The 18,259-nt window shown below is 37.7% G+C and overlaps 1 protein-coding gene across 3 annotated transcripts in view; it reads right to left on the bottom strand.

Annotated features, from left to right (window-relative positions):
* LOC128030970 (trafficking kinesin-binding protein 1-like) overlaps window positions 1-18,259 on the bottom strand; it is a 48,889-nt gene extending 30,630 nt beyond the window's left edge. For 2 of the 3 annotated variants that reach the window (XM_052619069.1, XM_052619075.1), the window contains exon 1: window positions 3,315-3,482. In XM_052619069.1, the coding sequence (XP_052475029.1) occupies window positions 3,315-3,318 (4 nt within the window). In that variant the 5' untranslated portion in view covers window positions 3,319-3,482. Of the gene's footprint in view, window positions 1-3,314; window positions 3,483-18,058 lie in introns of those variants that run through there. The other variant, XM_052619074.1, reaches the window with a different exon arrangement.

The raw sequence follows: 18,259 nt of genomic DNA, 5'->3' as shown, positions 1-18,259 counted from the left end.
ACTACATGTAAGTTATTGTGTGAATGAAAAACACGTTAAAAATAAATACATAAAATAAAGTTAAATCAGATAAAACAAATGAAAATACAAATAGAACAGTTAAAGAACTCCAAAAAATGGAGAAACATTAGTCTGTGTTTTTAAGCAAGAATGTACATTAAAACAAGAAATAAAATAAGAAAACGTTCATTTTTAGCAACATAAAAAGCACTGCATGCCACAACATAAAACACTGGTTATAAGTGTAAAACATCAACATACAAATAATATATACTCAATATATTTCACATTTATTGCTAAATATTCCAAAAATAAAATGAAATAACTCTGACTTCTCTGATTTGTTGATCTCACTCAAGGATTGTGGGTATGTAGTTTTTTTGTCTGTAGTTTTTTAATTAAACATGATACTGCCACTGTACAAATCTCTGATCTAGTGTTAAGTCTTTCTTAAAGTTGATCTGTATCCAGTTATATGCAAGAATAATTTAGAAAACTAATATGATTGTAATTTCTTAATAGTCTTGTATGGTTCAGGCACTCTTCTCTACTCTAAGCTGGAAAGTATGAAGCCCCTGAAAGGAAAACTTACTCTGTAAATTCACATCTTTACAAGCGAGGTTAAAGGTCCTGTTTTTTTGTGCTTTTTTTTAAGCTTTGATTGTGTTTACAGTGTGCAATATAACATGTTCATGTTTCGCGTGTAAAAAAACACAGTATTTTCACACAATTCACCTATCTGTATACCGCTGTTTTCACTGTCATAAAAACGGGCTGATGACTTCCTTGTTCTATAAAGTCCCTCCTTCAGAAATACGTAACGAGTTCTGATTGTGCCAGCGGTTCCTGTGTTGTGATTCGACACCAGCTCAGAGCAGGCTGCCCTCCTGGTAGTGCGATTGGGCTAGATTTGAGAAGCAAGTGGGCAGGAGCATGTGCAGGAGATGTATTTATTATTTATTTTAGTGTTCCTGTAGCTCAACTGGTAGAGCACTGCGCTAGCAAGCAAGCAAGCGCAAGGTTGGGGGTTCGATTCCCCGGGAACACATGATATGTAAAAATTGATTGCCTGAATGCACTGTAAGTCGCTTTGGATAAAAGCGTCTGCTAAATGCATACATTTTTTAATTTTAATTTAATTTATAGTCACAAAAGCGTTTTTACTGACGAGATGCGCATGAAAATCACATTTGATTTTTTTGCACAGCCTAACATCTAGTTAACAAAGCTAAACAGTGTTGCCCTTTGTGTAATAAGTTACATAAACTGTTAAACGCACCAACTTGAATAATAAAATACACTTAAGAATAAGAATAATCTTTGTGCAAATCCGACATTAAACTGATTGAGAAGCTGTCCTCAGCAAAATGTGCTAGTTTTACATTTGGAATTTTAATTTTCGGGAAGCGAGTTAAACATAAATTGTAACCATTAATCTCCAAGTACAGCGTCCCTTGGAAGCCCAAACAAAGGTGATTGGACTCTGAGATGAAAATAACAGCGTTTCAACACATGGCGACAAACACGAACGCAGCTCTTCCTTCTTCTCCGTCGGAGCGCAACAAGACCACGCCCCCTTTTTTGTGTATTCCTGTGGGCGGAGGTTAGTCAAAACCAACTGTTTTAGTGACATCATTACTGCAGGAACTAGAGGGATGTAGTCCAAACGGGTCGTTTTTTGTAGGCGAATTCTGTTAAATCAAATATGTCGCTTGGCATTGAACTTTGAGCTTTAGAATTTTACAGATATTATTTATACTCTACCAACAACATTACACACTAACTAAAGTTTAAAACATGGGATCATGAAGAACGGGACCTTTAAAACAGTCATTTTTTATTCTTTTTTCTGACAGATAAAAAATCTATTTTTTTAATAGCTATGGGGTGAAGGTTTCGGTTAGTTGAAATCTGACCAAAAAGCACTCTTTGTTGACTTGAGCCAACTGGATCAAAATCTCAGAGCAGGCCAAACAAAACCTGCATAGGACTTGAAATGAGTTGTAGTGCAAAAAAATTCACAGCAACACACACACACACACACACACACACACACACACACACACACACACACACACTGGGTTTTCATGTTTTATGGGGATTTTCCATAGTCATGATGTTTATGCTGTAAAAACTGTATATTCTATCCCCCAATCCTAAACCTGACCCTAAACCTAGGGGACAGCAATGTGTTGAAATACCGTGTCAAACTGTCCATCTGCTCTGGAAGGCAACTGCATGTGTGAGTGATTATTTCAGGCTTGTATTATACAACACTAGAGACAAAATCATGCTGCCCTTCCATTCTCCTTCACCATTAAAGACTCTGTTCCATCCAGAACACCAGCAAAAGTTCTATTACAGACACCCGATGAAATACACCAGTTTACTGAAAGTAACAGACCTAGGCATATTGTACTATATTCTCATTTAGAATTTCTACAGTTTGAAGTAGACAATAATACCTAAACCAGGTACCTAGATGTATGTACAGTGGGGCCCAATTTTCAAATGATCAATTTTATTGGAATAAATATACTATCAAAATTATCTCAGTATAATTTTACACACACATATACATGTAACATATACAGTATATATGTTACATGTATTCATACATACATACACCAAGAACAGTGTTATGAAACTGGCTTGTACTAAAGTTGCATGTAGCAAGATTGTGTAAAAATTTGGGTCAAACCTAATGATAACATAATTGTATATATAGTATATCCAAAAAAGCTGTATGCATATTAAGCTTGTGTAAAAACGCAGCTCATCATGATTTGAGAATGACCCAAAGAGCATTTTGCGTTCCAATGGAAGCATGAAAATCTCACATTCTGTACCAAGTAGGCAACATAGACAATGCTTCAAATGCTTGTTTTATTTTTACCCAAAACCCACATAGTTCTTAGCCAATTTGTCTTTTTTTATGTTTTTAATTTAGATTTGGAATCCTACTTTATGTGTGCATGATGGCAAGATGTTAAAATGAAAATAAAATAAAAACTACAAACATCTGTCTGGGGGGAAACATACACAACGAATCTCTAAGAAAAAGACTGAAACTTTCTAATCTAAAATAAATTAACCATAAATCATGAACTATAACATGAAGGCATAAAAAAAAAAAACACAATCTGCCAACTTACAAACTCAGTTACATGAACCCTAAAGACAAAAACTTAGCCTTAACCCTGAAGCACAGAAGGTCATCTTCACAAAATCTCTGCCTACGGTTGGACACCGGCGATAAAAAAAGTCTGATAGTGAGCAAAAGTCCAGTGAGAGTGAAGAACAGCAGTACTCACTCATGGTGCTGCAGCCACGGGCTCTCTGTTCACTCTCCCAAACTTACATTTTCTTCTTCTTCAGGATCAGACAAGGCGTCGAGAGAACGAGTGGTTATGGGAGAAAGAGAGGGAGAGTGAAAAGACGAGGGAGGAGGCAGTGAGCAAACGCGGACACATCCCAGCCATGTCTGGCATGCTGATGACATCAATCACATGGCCCCTCACTAAACATAGACTGAAATTCTCTCAGGCCAGTCGGCTTCAGTGCTCATTGTTCCTGTCCCCCTGACCCTGGATCAGTTTTATATTTTTATTAAAAAACATATGTGACTTACAGTACTTCATGCAAAACGGGCTGCAGTTCAGGGGTTTTAGGGGGCGTGTGTTAGGCAGGAAGTTAGACAGCCTCAGGGGAACTGGCTCAGAGATAAATCTAGTAGTTTAACAGCTGTTTAGCATGTCAGTGAGCATACGAAGGAAAGGAAGAGAAGCAACATAAATATCTCAAAAATGGTACATGCTTGAATCTACACAGTATTTTAGATGCAATATATATATATATATATATATATATATATATATATATATATATATATATATATATATATATAAATATAAATAATACATTTAGGTCAAAAAGTCTGGAAACAGAATTCAAAATCCAATTCAATCCTAAAATCTAAAATAAACTGAGTATACATTACACTAATAATAATAATAAACAAATGTATTATGATTATTATAAAATACTCAAATAATATGCCATTAATTAACACAAATATTTAAACAATGAATATTTAAATATTTCTATAAGGAACCTAATGAAATTGAACTTGGCCTTAACCCTGAAGCACAGAGGGTAATCTGCAGTACACATAAAGTTATTCATATTATTATGATAATTATTATTATTAAACAAATTGTAAATAGTATATACAAATATAATATAATTTTAAGACATTTTTAACAAAACTGAAAATATAATAATAATAATAATAATAATAATAATAATAACACTTTACTCCAATAGTTATGCATATAACAGAAGCATCAGTATACAGGTATGGGAATCAATAGCATATGTATTCATGTAAAATGTAAAGTATATTTAACTTTACATTTTATATTTCTCATATAAATGTAATTTACAAATATAATATGTAAATGTGATTAAACAAAAAAAAAAGAAAAACTTTTTTTTTTTTTTTGCAGATGAACTGTGGCAAAGTCTCACAGCAATTACTTTCCCGACTAGAACTTCTCTCCCTCTTTCTCTGTAGCACAAGTCAAACAGAGAATGTCAAGGTGGTTTAATGTCAGTGGCTGGTACTTTAGTTGGAACTGAAGTTCAGAGCAGGGTTAAACTTTTGGCCACAAGCTGCAGACAACTCGTGAACAGCTGAAAACACACAAACATTCACACACAACAGACAATAATCTAGATACAGATACAGTCAAGGTACAGTTTTTAGTTGACACTCTTATCAAGAGTAATTTCAAAAGCGCTTTAGCTTTGCATGTGACACAGTTAACAGATGGTAAGCAGTAGGCAAAAAATTAAGAAAAGTTACCTGATAGAGAACACCACCTGACAAAACTACACACCTATTAAACACTAAGTAATGACAGCAATTAAAAATTTCAGTAGATGAACGAAGTCAAAACAGGACTTTCAATAGAGTCTACAATAGTTTGTATAATATCAAGTCTAGTAGAGTTGAAAGTGTATGGTTATTTTCCTAATGCGTTCCCTATTTATTTGAGGACACAAAAGGCTTTCATGACTCAGCAGTAAGAACATGAGAAGACATGTGGGAAACGCCAACGTGCATCAGAACACATGCACAGATGACTGCCATGAGGAGATAAATGGGAATCTTTGGGAAAGAGCCAATCAGATGGCAGTCGACAGCTGCTGAAATGAAGTGTAATGCCATCTCACTGTAAATCTCAAATACTTTTGGAAGATTTGCCAATAAGATTGCAAGTTACTGAGTCGGGGCACAGGAATGAGCTGTTAGTACAGAGAGAACAATGTACAAATTTGTCCTGGGTCATACCTCAATCCAATTCCCCCCACTTTCTTATATGTAAATTAAGGCAAAAAAAAAAAAAAAATTACCAGTATTGTGCTTCCCATTAAAGCACAGCCTTGACTAACCACACAAACAGTGGTTCATTACTATGACAACGGCAGTCAAACAATATTACTGTTTTGGGAATTATAATCTTTCCTGCAAGTCAGAACAGACAGTTTGACCTCAGTGACTGCATCAAAACTAAAGTTGACTATACAACTGTATTAATCCTCAAACACAAACTTGACCTTGAATGACTTGACCCAGACCAGACCTGTTTCTGAGGACAACAGTGGACCAAGTCAAAGCCTAAAGTAGTTAAGAGAAGTAAACAAACTAAAGGAGCATAAAAATGTGGTCAGGAGCAGAATTACTGGTGTCTGACATGTGAAGTTTTCCATCGCAACAATAATGATGGTGTTACTACATCAACGTACAGACTGCTTGACAGGTTCCTTAAATGTCTCAACATCATGTTACACAAGCCACACACTTAACATTCACATTCTAAAACACTGTGTGTTGATTTTTGATGATGTAATGTTTGAGAAATTGTCAGAGCATATTTCTGAAAGTCTGATATTCAACAGCACATCAAGTATATTGTTTTAAAATATTAGAGCTCAAAAGTTAGATTTACTATAAAGTAAGCTCCATTTTATGTGTAAGACCTTAGCAAATTGTCTGAACCACACAAACACAAACCATGTAACTATTTAAACTCAATTTGAACTTTAATACTTCAATATGAACTAATTAATTAATATTTGTCAAAGTTCAAAAATGAAAGCCAGCTGAGAGATCAAATGCTAACCTGCTCTTCAGACATGTCTGCCTGCTGTATTTCACACAGTTACTAAAAGCAAACAAAAATAGTTACAGTGCTCAGTGTTTAAGAACTGCTGCAAAAAAAATGTGTGAAAATGCAATGCATCAGCCATCACCATTATCTCTGGACATCCACTAGATGGTGTCGTGTCTGGTCAGTTTAAAGAAAACTAGGTCAGATGACCTAAAGATTTACATAAGCTAATGAGTCTGTAACATTCCAACACTCTAACCAACATATTTTATCACATATGAAAGCAAAACTTTGAAAACACAATGCTGTGGGGTGGGGGTGGGCCAATTATCTCACTCACTCACCGTCTGCCGTGCCCTTCAGTTGAGGAAGGGCTGGTCACAAAATCCAAACCACACCAAACTCCCACATTTCCTCTAAGCAATGAATTATCAGTCTAGCTGAAGACATTATTACTTACCTTATGAAGTATGTATATATAAAAAAGAAAGAAAGAAAGAATCAGAGCATCAGAGGTAAAACAAATCCTGTTTAGTTTCTTGCACAGACCGATCATTTTGTGTCTTTACACATCAATGTTTCATCACATGCCGCAGGGTTTAATTTGGTTTTGTCTATGTTTTAGCCACGATTCTCATTCACATCCATTATATGACTGACAGACTTCAACGGTTTGTTTTATAAATCTCAGTTTGTGTTCTACCGAAGTAACAAAGTCACATACATCTTGGATGCCCTGGGGGTAAGCAGATGAATATAAAATTTTCATTTTTAGGTGAACTATCCCTTTAAAAACAGTGTTCCAGCGGATCCACAAAAAGTATTTAATTTAGTGGTATAATTTTTATCTGAAAATGTAAAAATCTAATTATGATTACAATAGTAACAACAAAACAAGTTCAAAATCTAAAGTCTTGGCAAATGGTATATATACTTTTTAGAAGGTAAAGCTTAGGAAGCCTCTCACTGTTTCATTAAAGACTATTTGTCAGGAGCAGGAAAAAATGGCAGCCTAGTATTTCCACTATGCAAATTCAGTCAACTGACAGTTTGCGATAACAGCAGAGGAAATCTCAGGTAAACCTTGAATGGATTAAATCAGAGTTAGTGATTACTGCTCAAGTACTCAACTTAAAACCAACGAACCAGTCCCAACTCATTTAATGTACAAAATGAAACTCGAATGTCAAGTCTACATTAAGAATGCATTTTATAATTCATATTGATAAGCTGATATTTATTTTCATGTCATAGGAGCATACTGGCAAATGCATGAACTCAGTATGCATGAAATAGCATTTCACCCCCCCCCCCCCTTTAAACAATTGTCTAAATAAAGATATCTTCCTACATATATATATATATATATATATATATATATATATATATATATATATATATATATATATATATATATATATATATATATATATATATAGTTTTTTTTTTCCATCATCATCAAATAATATATAAATAATAATATAACCCATTTGGTACTGATATATTTTTCAACTTCAAAATATAATGTCCATCATACAGTTACATTAAATGCTTCATTCTTCTAGAATATTAAGGTGATTTCACAGTGCATGACTGAACTGTGGGATCAGCTATTAACAATAAGACAGGGTACAACCCAAAACAAATTAGAACTGATCCGAGGTCTCTTTCCCACCCTGCCTTTCTATACTCTAACTAAGGAAGTGACCAAAAACAGTCATCTTGCATCTAAATTCTCATCACACATAATTATAGTAGGGTTACACAGCTACAAACCCTTAAAAAACGAGCAGAGAAAATTTATGAGAGCCTCTTTGTCAAGGGCTCCAGGAGACGACTACGGCAGCTTAAAACTGGTGCCAAAAATTCTGTTACATTTGCCAATGACGTTAAATTTATCTCCAATGAATGGAATGAAAGCAGTTGGATGTGCAGTCCTATTTAAATGCACTGCTGTGCTATTGTCCATATATCCACAGTATAACACACACACACGCACACACACACACACACACACAAACACAGACACCTTTTTAACTTTTTATGAAAAAATGAATGCGTTGCACACCGTGCGCATTGCACCACATCGCTTCCATTATCCCTGGCACACGTCTTCATATAAAATAACGAGCTTGAGTGTGCAAAACCAATTTGTGAACAGCCCCTAAGTTTGCACCTGTGGACTTGCTTCATCTAGAGTTTAATGACAGAACCTTAGATTAAAAATTTGTGGAAGATAATTTTAACTAATTTAGAAAAAAAATAATCCAACAACAGCTAATTATTAATGACAAAATAATTATAAATACATATTAAAATTGCATGTAGCTTGGCTTTAAAAAATCGTCAAGAGAAAAGTTACTAATGAAGGGGGAAAAAAACACAATAAGAATGTGACGATCGTGACCCAGTGAAACACAGGGAAAGATAGATCCAATAGCAGTATGTTCTTTATTGGGGTAATCCAAATCGTAATCCAAACAAGCCAGAGTCCCACATAGGAGATGGAAGGATATGAAACTGGAGCGACGACAGTGAAGGACGAGAGAGGGCCAGGCCTGGGCTTTTAGTTGTGTTTGGTTTTTATTTGTGCGCATCAGTCATCTGTGAGGGGCTGATGCACTGTTTTGTGTTTATTTTGAATTATTAAAATGATGTTTGATTGTCTGCCGGTTCCCGCCTCCTTCATCCCGATGATTAGGAAGTTTTTATTATTACAGAGTGCAATTACTGTGATGAAGGGACAAGGCTAGTGGGAATTGTAGTTCCTACGGTGAGGTGCCTAAGGGGAAGTGAGCCCACTAGTGGACACCAAGGGAAACAGAGACCAGACAGCGTGACATTACTCCCTCCTCCACGGAGCAGCTACCAGATGCTCCACCCAAACCCAAGAAGAAACCAAGAGGGAGGTGGAGCGGTGGAGGACCAGGGGAAGGAACGGAGGGCCAGGTAAAATGGGGAAACAGAGACAAGAGCACTAGATAAAATGAGGAAACAAAGACAAGAGGACCAGGTAAAATTGGGAAACAGAGACAAGAAGTGCAAACACAAAAACAATGAGCCCAGGAGGGAGGTGGACTGGCGGAGGATCAGGGGGAGAGACGGAGGGCCAGGTCCTTAGAGGGAAACAGAAAGAAAGACAAAGACAAGAAACCCAGGAGGGAGGTGGACCGGCGGAGGATCAGGGGGAGGGACGGAGGGCCAGGTCCATAGATGGAAACAGACAGAAGAGAAACAAAACAACAACAAAACACAAGTCCAGGAACCACCAGGGTGGAGCAGAAGACCACCACTTCCATGCGGTCAACAGAAGCCCACCAGGACGGCGCAGAAGACCACCACATCTGTCTGAAACAGAGAACATGAAGAAGTTAAGGTTAAGGGTAGCCTCTGTGGCCACAATCAGTTGAGCGCTCAGAGTTCGGCTGAGACGTGACGAGGCTCTGGAAGTTCCGCAGAGGTGAGGAGAGACTCTGGTAGTTCAGCCGAGATGAGGAGAGGCTCTAGTTGTTCAGCAGAGACGTGGAGAGGCTCTGGTAGTTCAGCAGAGACGTGGAGAGACTCTGGTAGTCTCTCTTCCGTGGTGTTTAAACTGGATTCAAGAAGATCAATGCTGAATTGACTCTGCTCATTAAGATCAATGCTGACTTGACTCTGCTCATTAAGATCATTGGTGACTTGCATTTGTTCATGAAGATTATTGGTGACTTGCCTTTGCCCATGAAGATGGTCGGTGACTTGACCTTGCCCATGAAGATCACTGGTGACTTGACTTTGTTCATGAAGAATACTGGTGACTGGAGTTTATCCATGAATTTCACCAGTGACTTGGCTTGACTCCGGAGTGTCAACGGTGGCAAGCCATGACTCTGGAAGGTCAACGGTGACTAGCCCTGACTCTGGAAGGTCAACGGTGACTAGCTCTGACTCTGTAAGGTCAACGGTGACTAGCCCTGACTCTGGAAGGTCAACGGTGACTAGCCCTGACTCTGGAAGGTCAACGGTGACTAACCCTGACTCTGGAAGGTCAATGGTGACTAACCCTGACTCTGGAGTGTCCACGGGTACCTGACTCGACTCTGGAGGGTCCACGGGAACCTGACTCGACTCTGGAGGGTCCACGGGTACCTGACTCGACTCTGGAGGGTCAACGGGAACCTGACTCGACTCTGGAGGGTCAACGGGAACCTGACTCGACTCTGGAGGGTCAACGGGAACCTGACTAGAGGGTCAACTGTGGCTGTCATTCTGTGCAGAGGCACTGGACAAGCAGCCATCTTGTGCCATGACTCTGGACTGGCGGCCATCTTGTGCAGCGGCGTGGATTGACCACTCACTCCTCCAGTATGTTCTTTACTGGGGTAATCCAAATCGTAATCAAAACAAGTCGGGGTCAAAACCAGAAAACAATCCAAATAAACAAACAAAGGAAGGGACAGGAAGAGGAACAGGAACGGGAACTTGGAATACGAGGAACTCGGAAGACGAGAGGACTGGGTACGGACGTAAATGGAAGGAAATGACTCCATGCAGACAACAGGAAAAGACTGGTTAATATAGGGAGGCTAATGACTTATAAGTTGAGGCACCTGGTGCAATTAGCAGGAGTGCAATTACTGTGATGAACGGACAAGGCTAGTGGGAATTGTAGTGCCTACGGTCAGGTGCCTAAGGGGAAGTGAGCCCACTAGTGGACACCCAGGGAAACAGAGACCAGACAGCATGACAAAGAATTAATAAGAAGTGGCAGGTCTTTTAATCTGCATTTACACTCCAAGAATTAATGCACAGATCTTTTTTGATATAACAGATTTATTTCTTGTCACATTTACATTTAGTCATTAGTCATCAGAGAGAGAACAACAACAGTATACAAGTGCCATGACAAGTCTCAGTTAGTCTAGCACAGAAACCATAGCAAGTTTTTTTTTCTTTTTTTTTTAATATAGGATAGACAAGAAAAGGTAAGTGCTAGTTTTAGTTGGTCATGTGCTGGCAAAAAAGAAGAGTCTTTAGATGTTTTTTTGAAAATGAGTAAAGATTAAGCTGTTCGAATTGAGATTGGGAGGTCATTCCACCAGCTGAGCACAGTCCAGAATAAGGCCCATGAGAGTGATTTTGAACGTCTTTGGGATGACACCACAAGGCATCGTTCACTTGAAGAACGCAAGCTTTTGGAGGGCGCATAAGTTTGAACTAGTGAGTTTAGGTATATTGGTGCTGCACAAGTGGTCTTCTTGTAGCCAACCAGTACCTTGAATTTGATGCGAGTGGCTACTGGTAGCCAGTGTAACCTGATGAGGAAAGGAGTAATGTGAGCTTTTTTTGGCTCATTGAAGGCAACCCTCGTTGCTGCATTCTGGATCAGTTGCAGAAGCTTAATAGTACATGCTGGAAGCCCCACCAGGAGAGCATTACAATAGTCCAGTCTAGAGAGAACAAGAGCTTGGACAGGAAGTTGTGTGGCTTGCTCTGACAGGAAGGGTCTAATCTTCCTAATGTTGTATACGGCAAATCTGCAGGACCGGGTCGTTGTAGCAATATTGTCTGTGAAGCTTAACTGATGATCAATCACAACTCCTAGGTTTCTGGTTGTCCTGGAAGGAGTTATAGTTGATTAACCCTGCTGTATAGAGTAGTTGTGATGAAACGATGGGTTAGCTGGAGCCACCAGCAGTTCTGTCTTAGTAAGGTTGAGCTGAAGGTGATTGTCATTCATCCAGCTAGAAATGTCACCCAAACAGGCTGCAATTGCGAGCAGCTACCATCAGGTCATCTGGTTGGAATGCGAAGTAGAACTGAGTGTCATCAGCATTGCAGTGATAGGAAAAGCCATGCTTCTGAATGACAGATTCTAATGACGTCATGTAGATGGAGAAGAGAAGTGGTCCAGGTACTGAGCCTTGAGGAACCCCAGTAGCAAGAAGTTGTAACTTAGGAACTTCACCCCTCCAAGACACCCTGAAGGATCTATCTGAGAGGCAGGACTTAAACCTCAGGAGTGTGGTTCCAGAGATGTCCTTCTTTCTGAGGGTGGACAGTAGAATTTGGTGATTAACGGTGTCAAAAGCACCAGACAGATCCAGCAAGATGAGTACTGAGGATTTGGAAGCTGCTCTTGCCTGTTGCATGGCTTCAGTAACCGAGAGCAGGGCAGTCTCAGTTAAGTGCACATCCATTGCTTTGGTTATCAATTATCACCCGTTTGGATCCAATTCCTAATTTAAAGGGGTTGTGCATTTGTTTCTTTTTTTCTTTTGTACTGTTCTCAAATGTCAATTTCTAATGTTATCAAGATCTTAACATTAGGAAAGAGTGGATGACTTTATTTTTAATAAAGTTGCAGACCGCATCAGTAAGAACTTGCTCCATTGTTATATTTTGTACTGTTCTCAGAGGTCCACTTATGATGAAACGCTCTGTTTGAATAGGCGTGGCAGATTGTAGACTTGGAAGTAAATGCCCACTGCTATGATTAACAGTCGTTTATGTTTGACAGTCCATGTCCTTCATAAATGGACACTGCTGTGATTAAGGTTAAAAACGCATAAATACTTACTATATATCAAATGATCAGTGATACCAGACAAAGCAATAGAGACCATATAATAAAAACAATTACTCACACTTGTGTATTGCGACATTACTGTCGGATCCAATATAGTCAGCACAGCATCATCTTTTTGTTTCAATCTTTCTGAAAATCCTGTGTCGAATTTTGCCTTGTTTGTAAACAAATCCGCAGTAAAATGAAGTAAACAAAGGACCAAGTTCTTACTGACGTGGATTGGAACTTCATTAAAAATAAATGTAAAACCACTCTTTCCCAATGTTGGGATCAGAAGGAAGGAAATGCAGACATTTTTCCCCCACAATTTGCCACTGTACAGCGTCTTGTTGTCTTCAGATCCATCTTTATCTTTTAGTTTCTGGGTAGACCTGGATTTGCCGCCCTCATTGTTTATTTACTGCAGGCACAAATTGGTGGATGGGGCTAAACAGGCAGTGATGTAGAAGCAGGCGTTGATCTGTGGAGGTGGTGTTTAGCTACACTATTAAGTCATAACGTGGCACATTCCACAACCTGTTGTTTTTGCAGACAGGCTTCAATTTAAGCTGTTTTTAGACTAACGAGAAAGTTTTGAGTTCTGAAACATACAGGATGTTTTATAGTATAATGATCTCTTATCTGTCAAAATATAAAGGGAATTATTTACAGAATTTTATAAAATATACTTGTTGGTTATTATGAAAGGATTCACAATCATGCAGAACTCATGCTAAAAAACAAAACAAAAAGAAAAACAGAGAATGATGACACCTCTGATTGGCCATTGCATTCATGCACTCAATTGGCTAGAATGCTCAGTGCTTGGTACAGTACAGCTAACACGGAGTCAGAACGGTCTACATCAGGGATGTAAATTTTAACCAGTTAACCAACCATTAAGAATTTTGACCGATTAATACAATCAGCTAAACAGTATACGAAGTTATTTATTTATTTTCAGTAATTTACTAAATATTAAAAAATGTTTGTTGTATTGTTAAAATAGGCTATGCTATGCGTAGGCTATGCTATGCGCATTTTATTTCATTCAGAAATTGGCCTAATGCCAATGCGAAATGTTTACAAACATTATAATAAACACTGTAAACATAGCTATGCTATTTTAGTTCACCTCACTCCACAACAAATCCTTTCATTTAACAGTAGCCTATTTAAAAAAGAACAAGAACTAAAACATAGCCTATAAGACGTTACAGCAACATAAATGACAAGCCAAAACGAATTTATATAGGCTAAAACGAAACTGAAACCAGCGTTGGGTCTCTCATTCAACACAAAATCAAATTATAGCCTACTTCACTCACATTCCAATATCCACGTAAAACTCAATGTTTTGCATAACATCATGGCGTTACGGTGATAACACTTAACAGAACAGATTTTATTACATATTTAAACTGAGCTGTGTTTTTTTTTATTATTCCATATGTTTGAATGACTGTATTTTATTATGGTAACCAACCGGCGGGATTGTCAACTTTGTGCACGCATGCAGCGCCAACGCAATCACTTTTTTTTTCCTAACAGTGGAAGCAACTTCTCCATTTAGTCATAAAGATAATCAGAATTGTAAATGGTTTGCCTTTATTTGTATACATTCACAATTAAAACAAATCTTTGTGCATAAAATAAGCCTAGAGAAAAATAGGATGCTGCTTTCTGCCGTCTGTGTCCTTTCACACAGCACAAAAATGAAGCGGAATTGCGAAACCATTTTTCGTCTGAAAAATTCATTTCTCGTATAGGCCTATTTATTCACTATATATACCCTAGCTTTATTATGTTTTTCTCTGCTCACAGAAGCGCTGCAGGTGCGTGATGCGAAATGAAGACCATGTGAATCCTCATGTTATGTTCTTTGTTGCTTTTTGTACATATAAAATGAATCCCCGGGAAACAAATGTTAGTATTTTTAAAGGGTCACAGACACTTATCCTTTCTAATTTAATTCAATTCTAATTTAAAATAATATTTTCGGTTAATGGTTAATAATCGGTTAGCGAGCGTCAGTTGTCGGTTTTGGAAAAATAACCAAAATGAACGTCCACATTCTGCATATCATCACTGTAATCATATCATCATTGTAATCACCTGACCTGAGTATGGAGTGAGTTTTGGTTCTTTATTACATGCGAGAAAATAAAAGATCTGAGAGAAAAAAAAAAAGTTTCAGAGAAAAAGTTATCACACTGATAGCAAAAAAACATTTCATGAGAGAAAAAAGAATATTTGAGAGAAAAAGTTTTCATGCCAATAGCAAAAAATAATAATATTCGAGACTAAAAAAAGTTTTGAGAGAAAGTATTTTCTCATAGAACATAAAAAAATATACATTTGAAATTTTTAAAATTATTTCTGAGAAAAAAAATCTCTCTCAAAATACTTTGAAAAAAACTCTCAAATATATATGTTTTGCTATCAGTGTGAAAATATTTTCTCTAAAAAAAAAAAGGTGTTTCTCTCGAAACGCTTTTCTTTGCTCTTGATGCAATTTCTTGCTCTCGTGTCAGGATTTTGCTTTCACTGTGAGAATTGTGTCATGGGCGGGGCCACGTTCCTATTGGCCAGTCGGGTGAGCATCGTCTTGTCTTGGGAGTCGAACTGAATCATTACACCATTGTTCGGTTCACCTGCATAGATGCCGCCTCTGCCTTATGGCTAGTTAAGTTGAGCACAGACACTCCAATGTTTGGGTAAGATGATGACACACAGCTGGCTGAGCAAGTTCAGTATCACTGAAGATTAAACATTAAAAAATAGCACTCATTCATGAATGAACGTGTATTATATTATTTGCTTGCTAATCGCTAGTAAAGCTAACCAGCCATCATGCTAGGTAAACTTGCAAACTCACCTGTTTTATACTATGTTTAAATCAAATGCCAAATGAATGTTTTGATTTAGATTTCACGCCTTATTTAGTGAGTAGTGAGCTAGTTTCTACCTTTGCACTTGCTAGCCTCAAAGCACCTGAAGAGTAACTGCTTGTTCTTACAACCTCCCGCACAACTTTCAACTAACGTTAGTATGCATGGAAGGTGGCAACCCTACAACTAGCTAACGTTAGACAGTGATTGACATACCGTTTGAAAGATTTAAAAGAAAAAATAATTACCATGACAGTACAGGCACAAACATATTTGTGGGTTGCTAATGTAAGAGTTAGTCCTAGACCTGCAATTTACCTTGTCAGCTCTAGACCTCAGCTAGATGGTAAAAAATATTTAGAATAAGCCCCGTGTAGCTGAGTTTGCGAGCTATACATGCAGTGTAGCTAAACATGTGCAACAACCATACAAAGACTATTTTAAACAAAACTAGGTGGGACACTTTCAAACGGTATATCAATCACTGCTCACTACTCACTAAATAAGGCGTGAAACTATCTAAATCAAAACATTAATTTGGCATTTGATTTAAACATAGTATAAACCAGGTGAGTTTGCAAGTTTACCTAGCATGATGGCTGGTTAGCTTTACTAGCAATTAGCAAGCAAATAATATAATACACATTCATTAATATGAGTGCTATTTTTTAATGTTTAATCTTCAGTGATACTGAACTTGCTCAGCCAGCTGTGTGTCATCATCTTACCCAAACATTGGAGTGTCTGTGCTCAACTTAACTAGCCATAAGGCAGAGGCGGCATCTATGCAGGTGAACCGAACAATGGTGTAATGATTCAGTTCGACTCCCAAGACAAGACGATGCTCACCCGACTGGCCAATAGGAACGTGGCCCCGCCCATGACACAATTCTCACAGTGAAAGCAAAATCCTGACACGAGAGCAAGAAATTGCATCAAGAGCAAAGAAAAGCGTTTCGAGAAACACTTTTTTTTTTTTGAGAAAATATTTTCACACTGATAGCAAAAAATATATATTTGAGAGTTTTTTTCAAACTATTTTGAGAGAGATTTTTTTTCTCAGAAATAATTTTTAAAATTTCAAATGTATATTTTTTTATGTTCTATGAGAAAATACTTTCTCTCAAAACTTTTTTTAGTCTCAAATATTATTATTTTTTGCTATTGGCATGAAAACTTTTTCTCTCAAATATTCTTTTTTCTCTCATGAAATGTTTTTTTGCTATCAGTGTGATAACTTTTTCTCTCAAACTTTTTTTTTTTCTCTCAGATCTTTTATTTTCTCGCATGTAATAAAGACACATTTCTAACTCCATACCTGAGCACCTCTACAACACTGGAACAAAGAGCCACAATTCCAGCCAGACAACAGCTATTTTCAGCACTGTAAGTGGAAAACCTCTGACTCTGGGAGAGAGAGAGAGTTAGTGGGTCAGCTCTTTCCAAACGTATGACCAAGGAGAAAAGGGTTTATGTCAGAGAAAATATTTAGTAGTCTTTTACTGCTGACCCAGATCAGTTGAATGTGTCACATAATAATAATAATCAAGATGATCAAAACAGAATCCAGCACTGATGCTAAAGAAACATGAGACTAACGACAGCACAGGTCAGGGATCAGTGTTGGCTCAGAATCGTGGAGCACAGATAATAAAGTTTATGACTCTTGAAGAGACCTAGATTTATAAATAATAGAGCTGTGTGTGTTTGGGTGTGTGTGTGTAGGCTGTCCATACAGCAATAATCATGCTGAAAAACTGAGGGGAGTGACTTTGTCTTTCAGAACGTCTTATTAGATGCAACAGGTTACTCTTCAGTAAGAAGTCATTTTTCATTTCTCACTTTTTTCAAAAGTTATGTATATGCTTGTACAAAACTTTTTTCCATTTCTCACGTTTTCAGAACTTTTTTCATTTGTGTGTGTGTGTGTGTGTGTGTGTGAATAATTAGCATGGGGCAATTTAATCAAAAATGGTCTTACTTCATAAACGGGCCAAAAAAATAAAAATCATATTGAAATATTATTTCCCTCGCCAAACAACTGCTGGTAGCCGTTGACTTCCATAGTATTTATTTCCACACTATAGAAGTCAATGACTACCAGCAGTGGCTACCATTGTTTTGTGTTCATATAAATTTGGATCTTGAGTGTGAATAAATGATGAACATTTTCAATTTTGGGTGAACTATCCCATTAAGTAATTTACATTAGGACTTAATTCATCTAAAATAATATTTTTCGATAAATGTGAAATAATTTTCACACTTCATTTTGATTAGGAAAAACAAACAAACAAATAAAAACAAAACAAAGTTTGCAGTAATGGACACAGATCTATGATATACCCAATATATAACCACTGATGCCATGACGGTAACCATGTCAACCCACAGCAATGACCCCATGCAGTTTCACAGTCCAGCTGGACTTTGCACACTCTTACCTGTGATGGTTTCTGCATCCCTGCAATTCCTGGAAGCATAATTGGCAGTGGCCTCGCTTACATACTCCTCCTCCTGGTGGTCTGGAGCAGTGGTGTGTGTGTTCCAGAGGGGCTGGCAGTGAGGATGAGGGTTCCTGGGGGAGAGCGGGATGGGCAGGGCTGAGGCTGAGGCTCTGGCAGTCGGGGGCGATGCGGCGGTGT

This window comes from Carassius gibelio, chromosome A16, assembly GCF_023724105.1.
Source record: "Carassius gibelio isolate Cgi1373 ecotype wild population from Czech Republic chromosome A16, carGib1.2-hapl.c, whole genome shotgun sequence".
NCBI classification, from domain to species: domain Eukaryota; kingdom Metazoa; phylum Chordata; class Actinopteri; order Cypriniformes; family Cyprinidae; genus Carassius; species Carassius gibelio.
The sequence above is the reverse complement of the archived record's forward strand: the minus strand, read 5'-3'. Positions and strand labels throughout refer to the sequence as shown.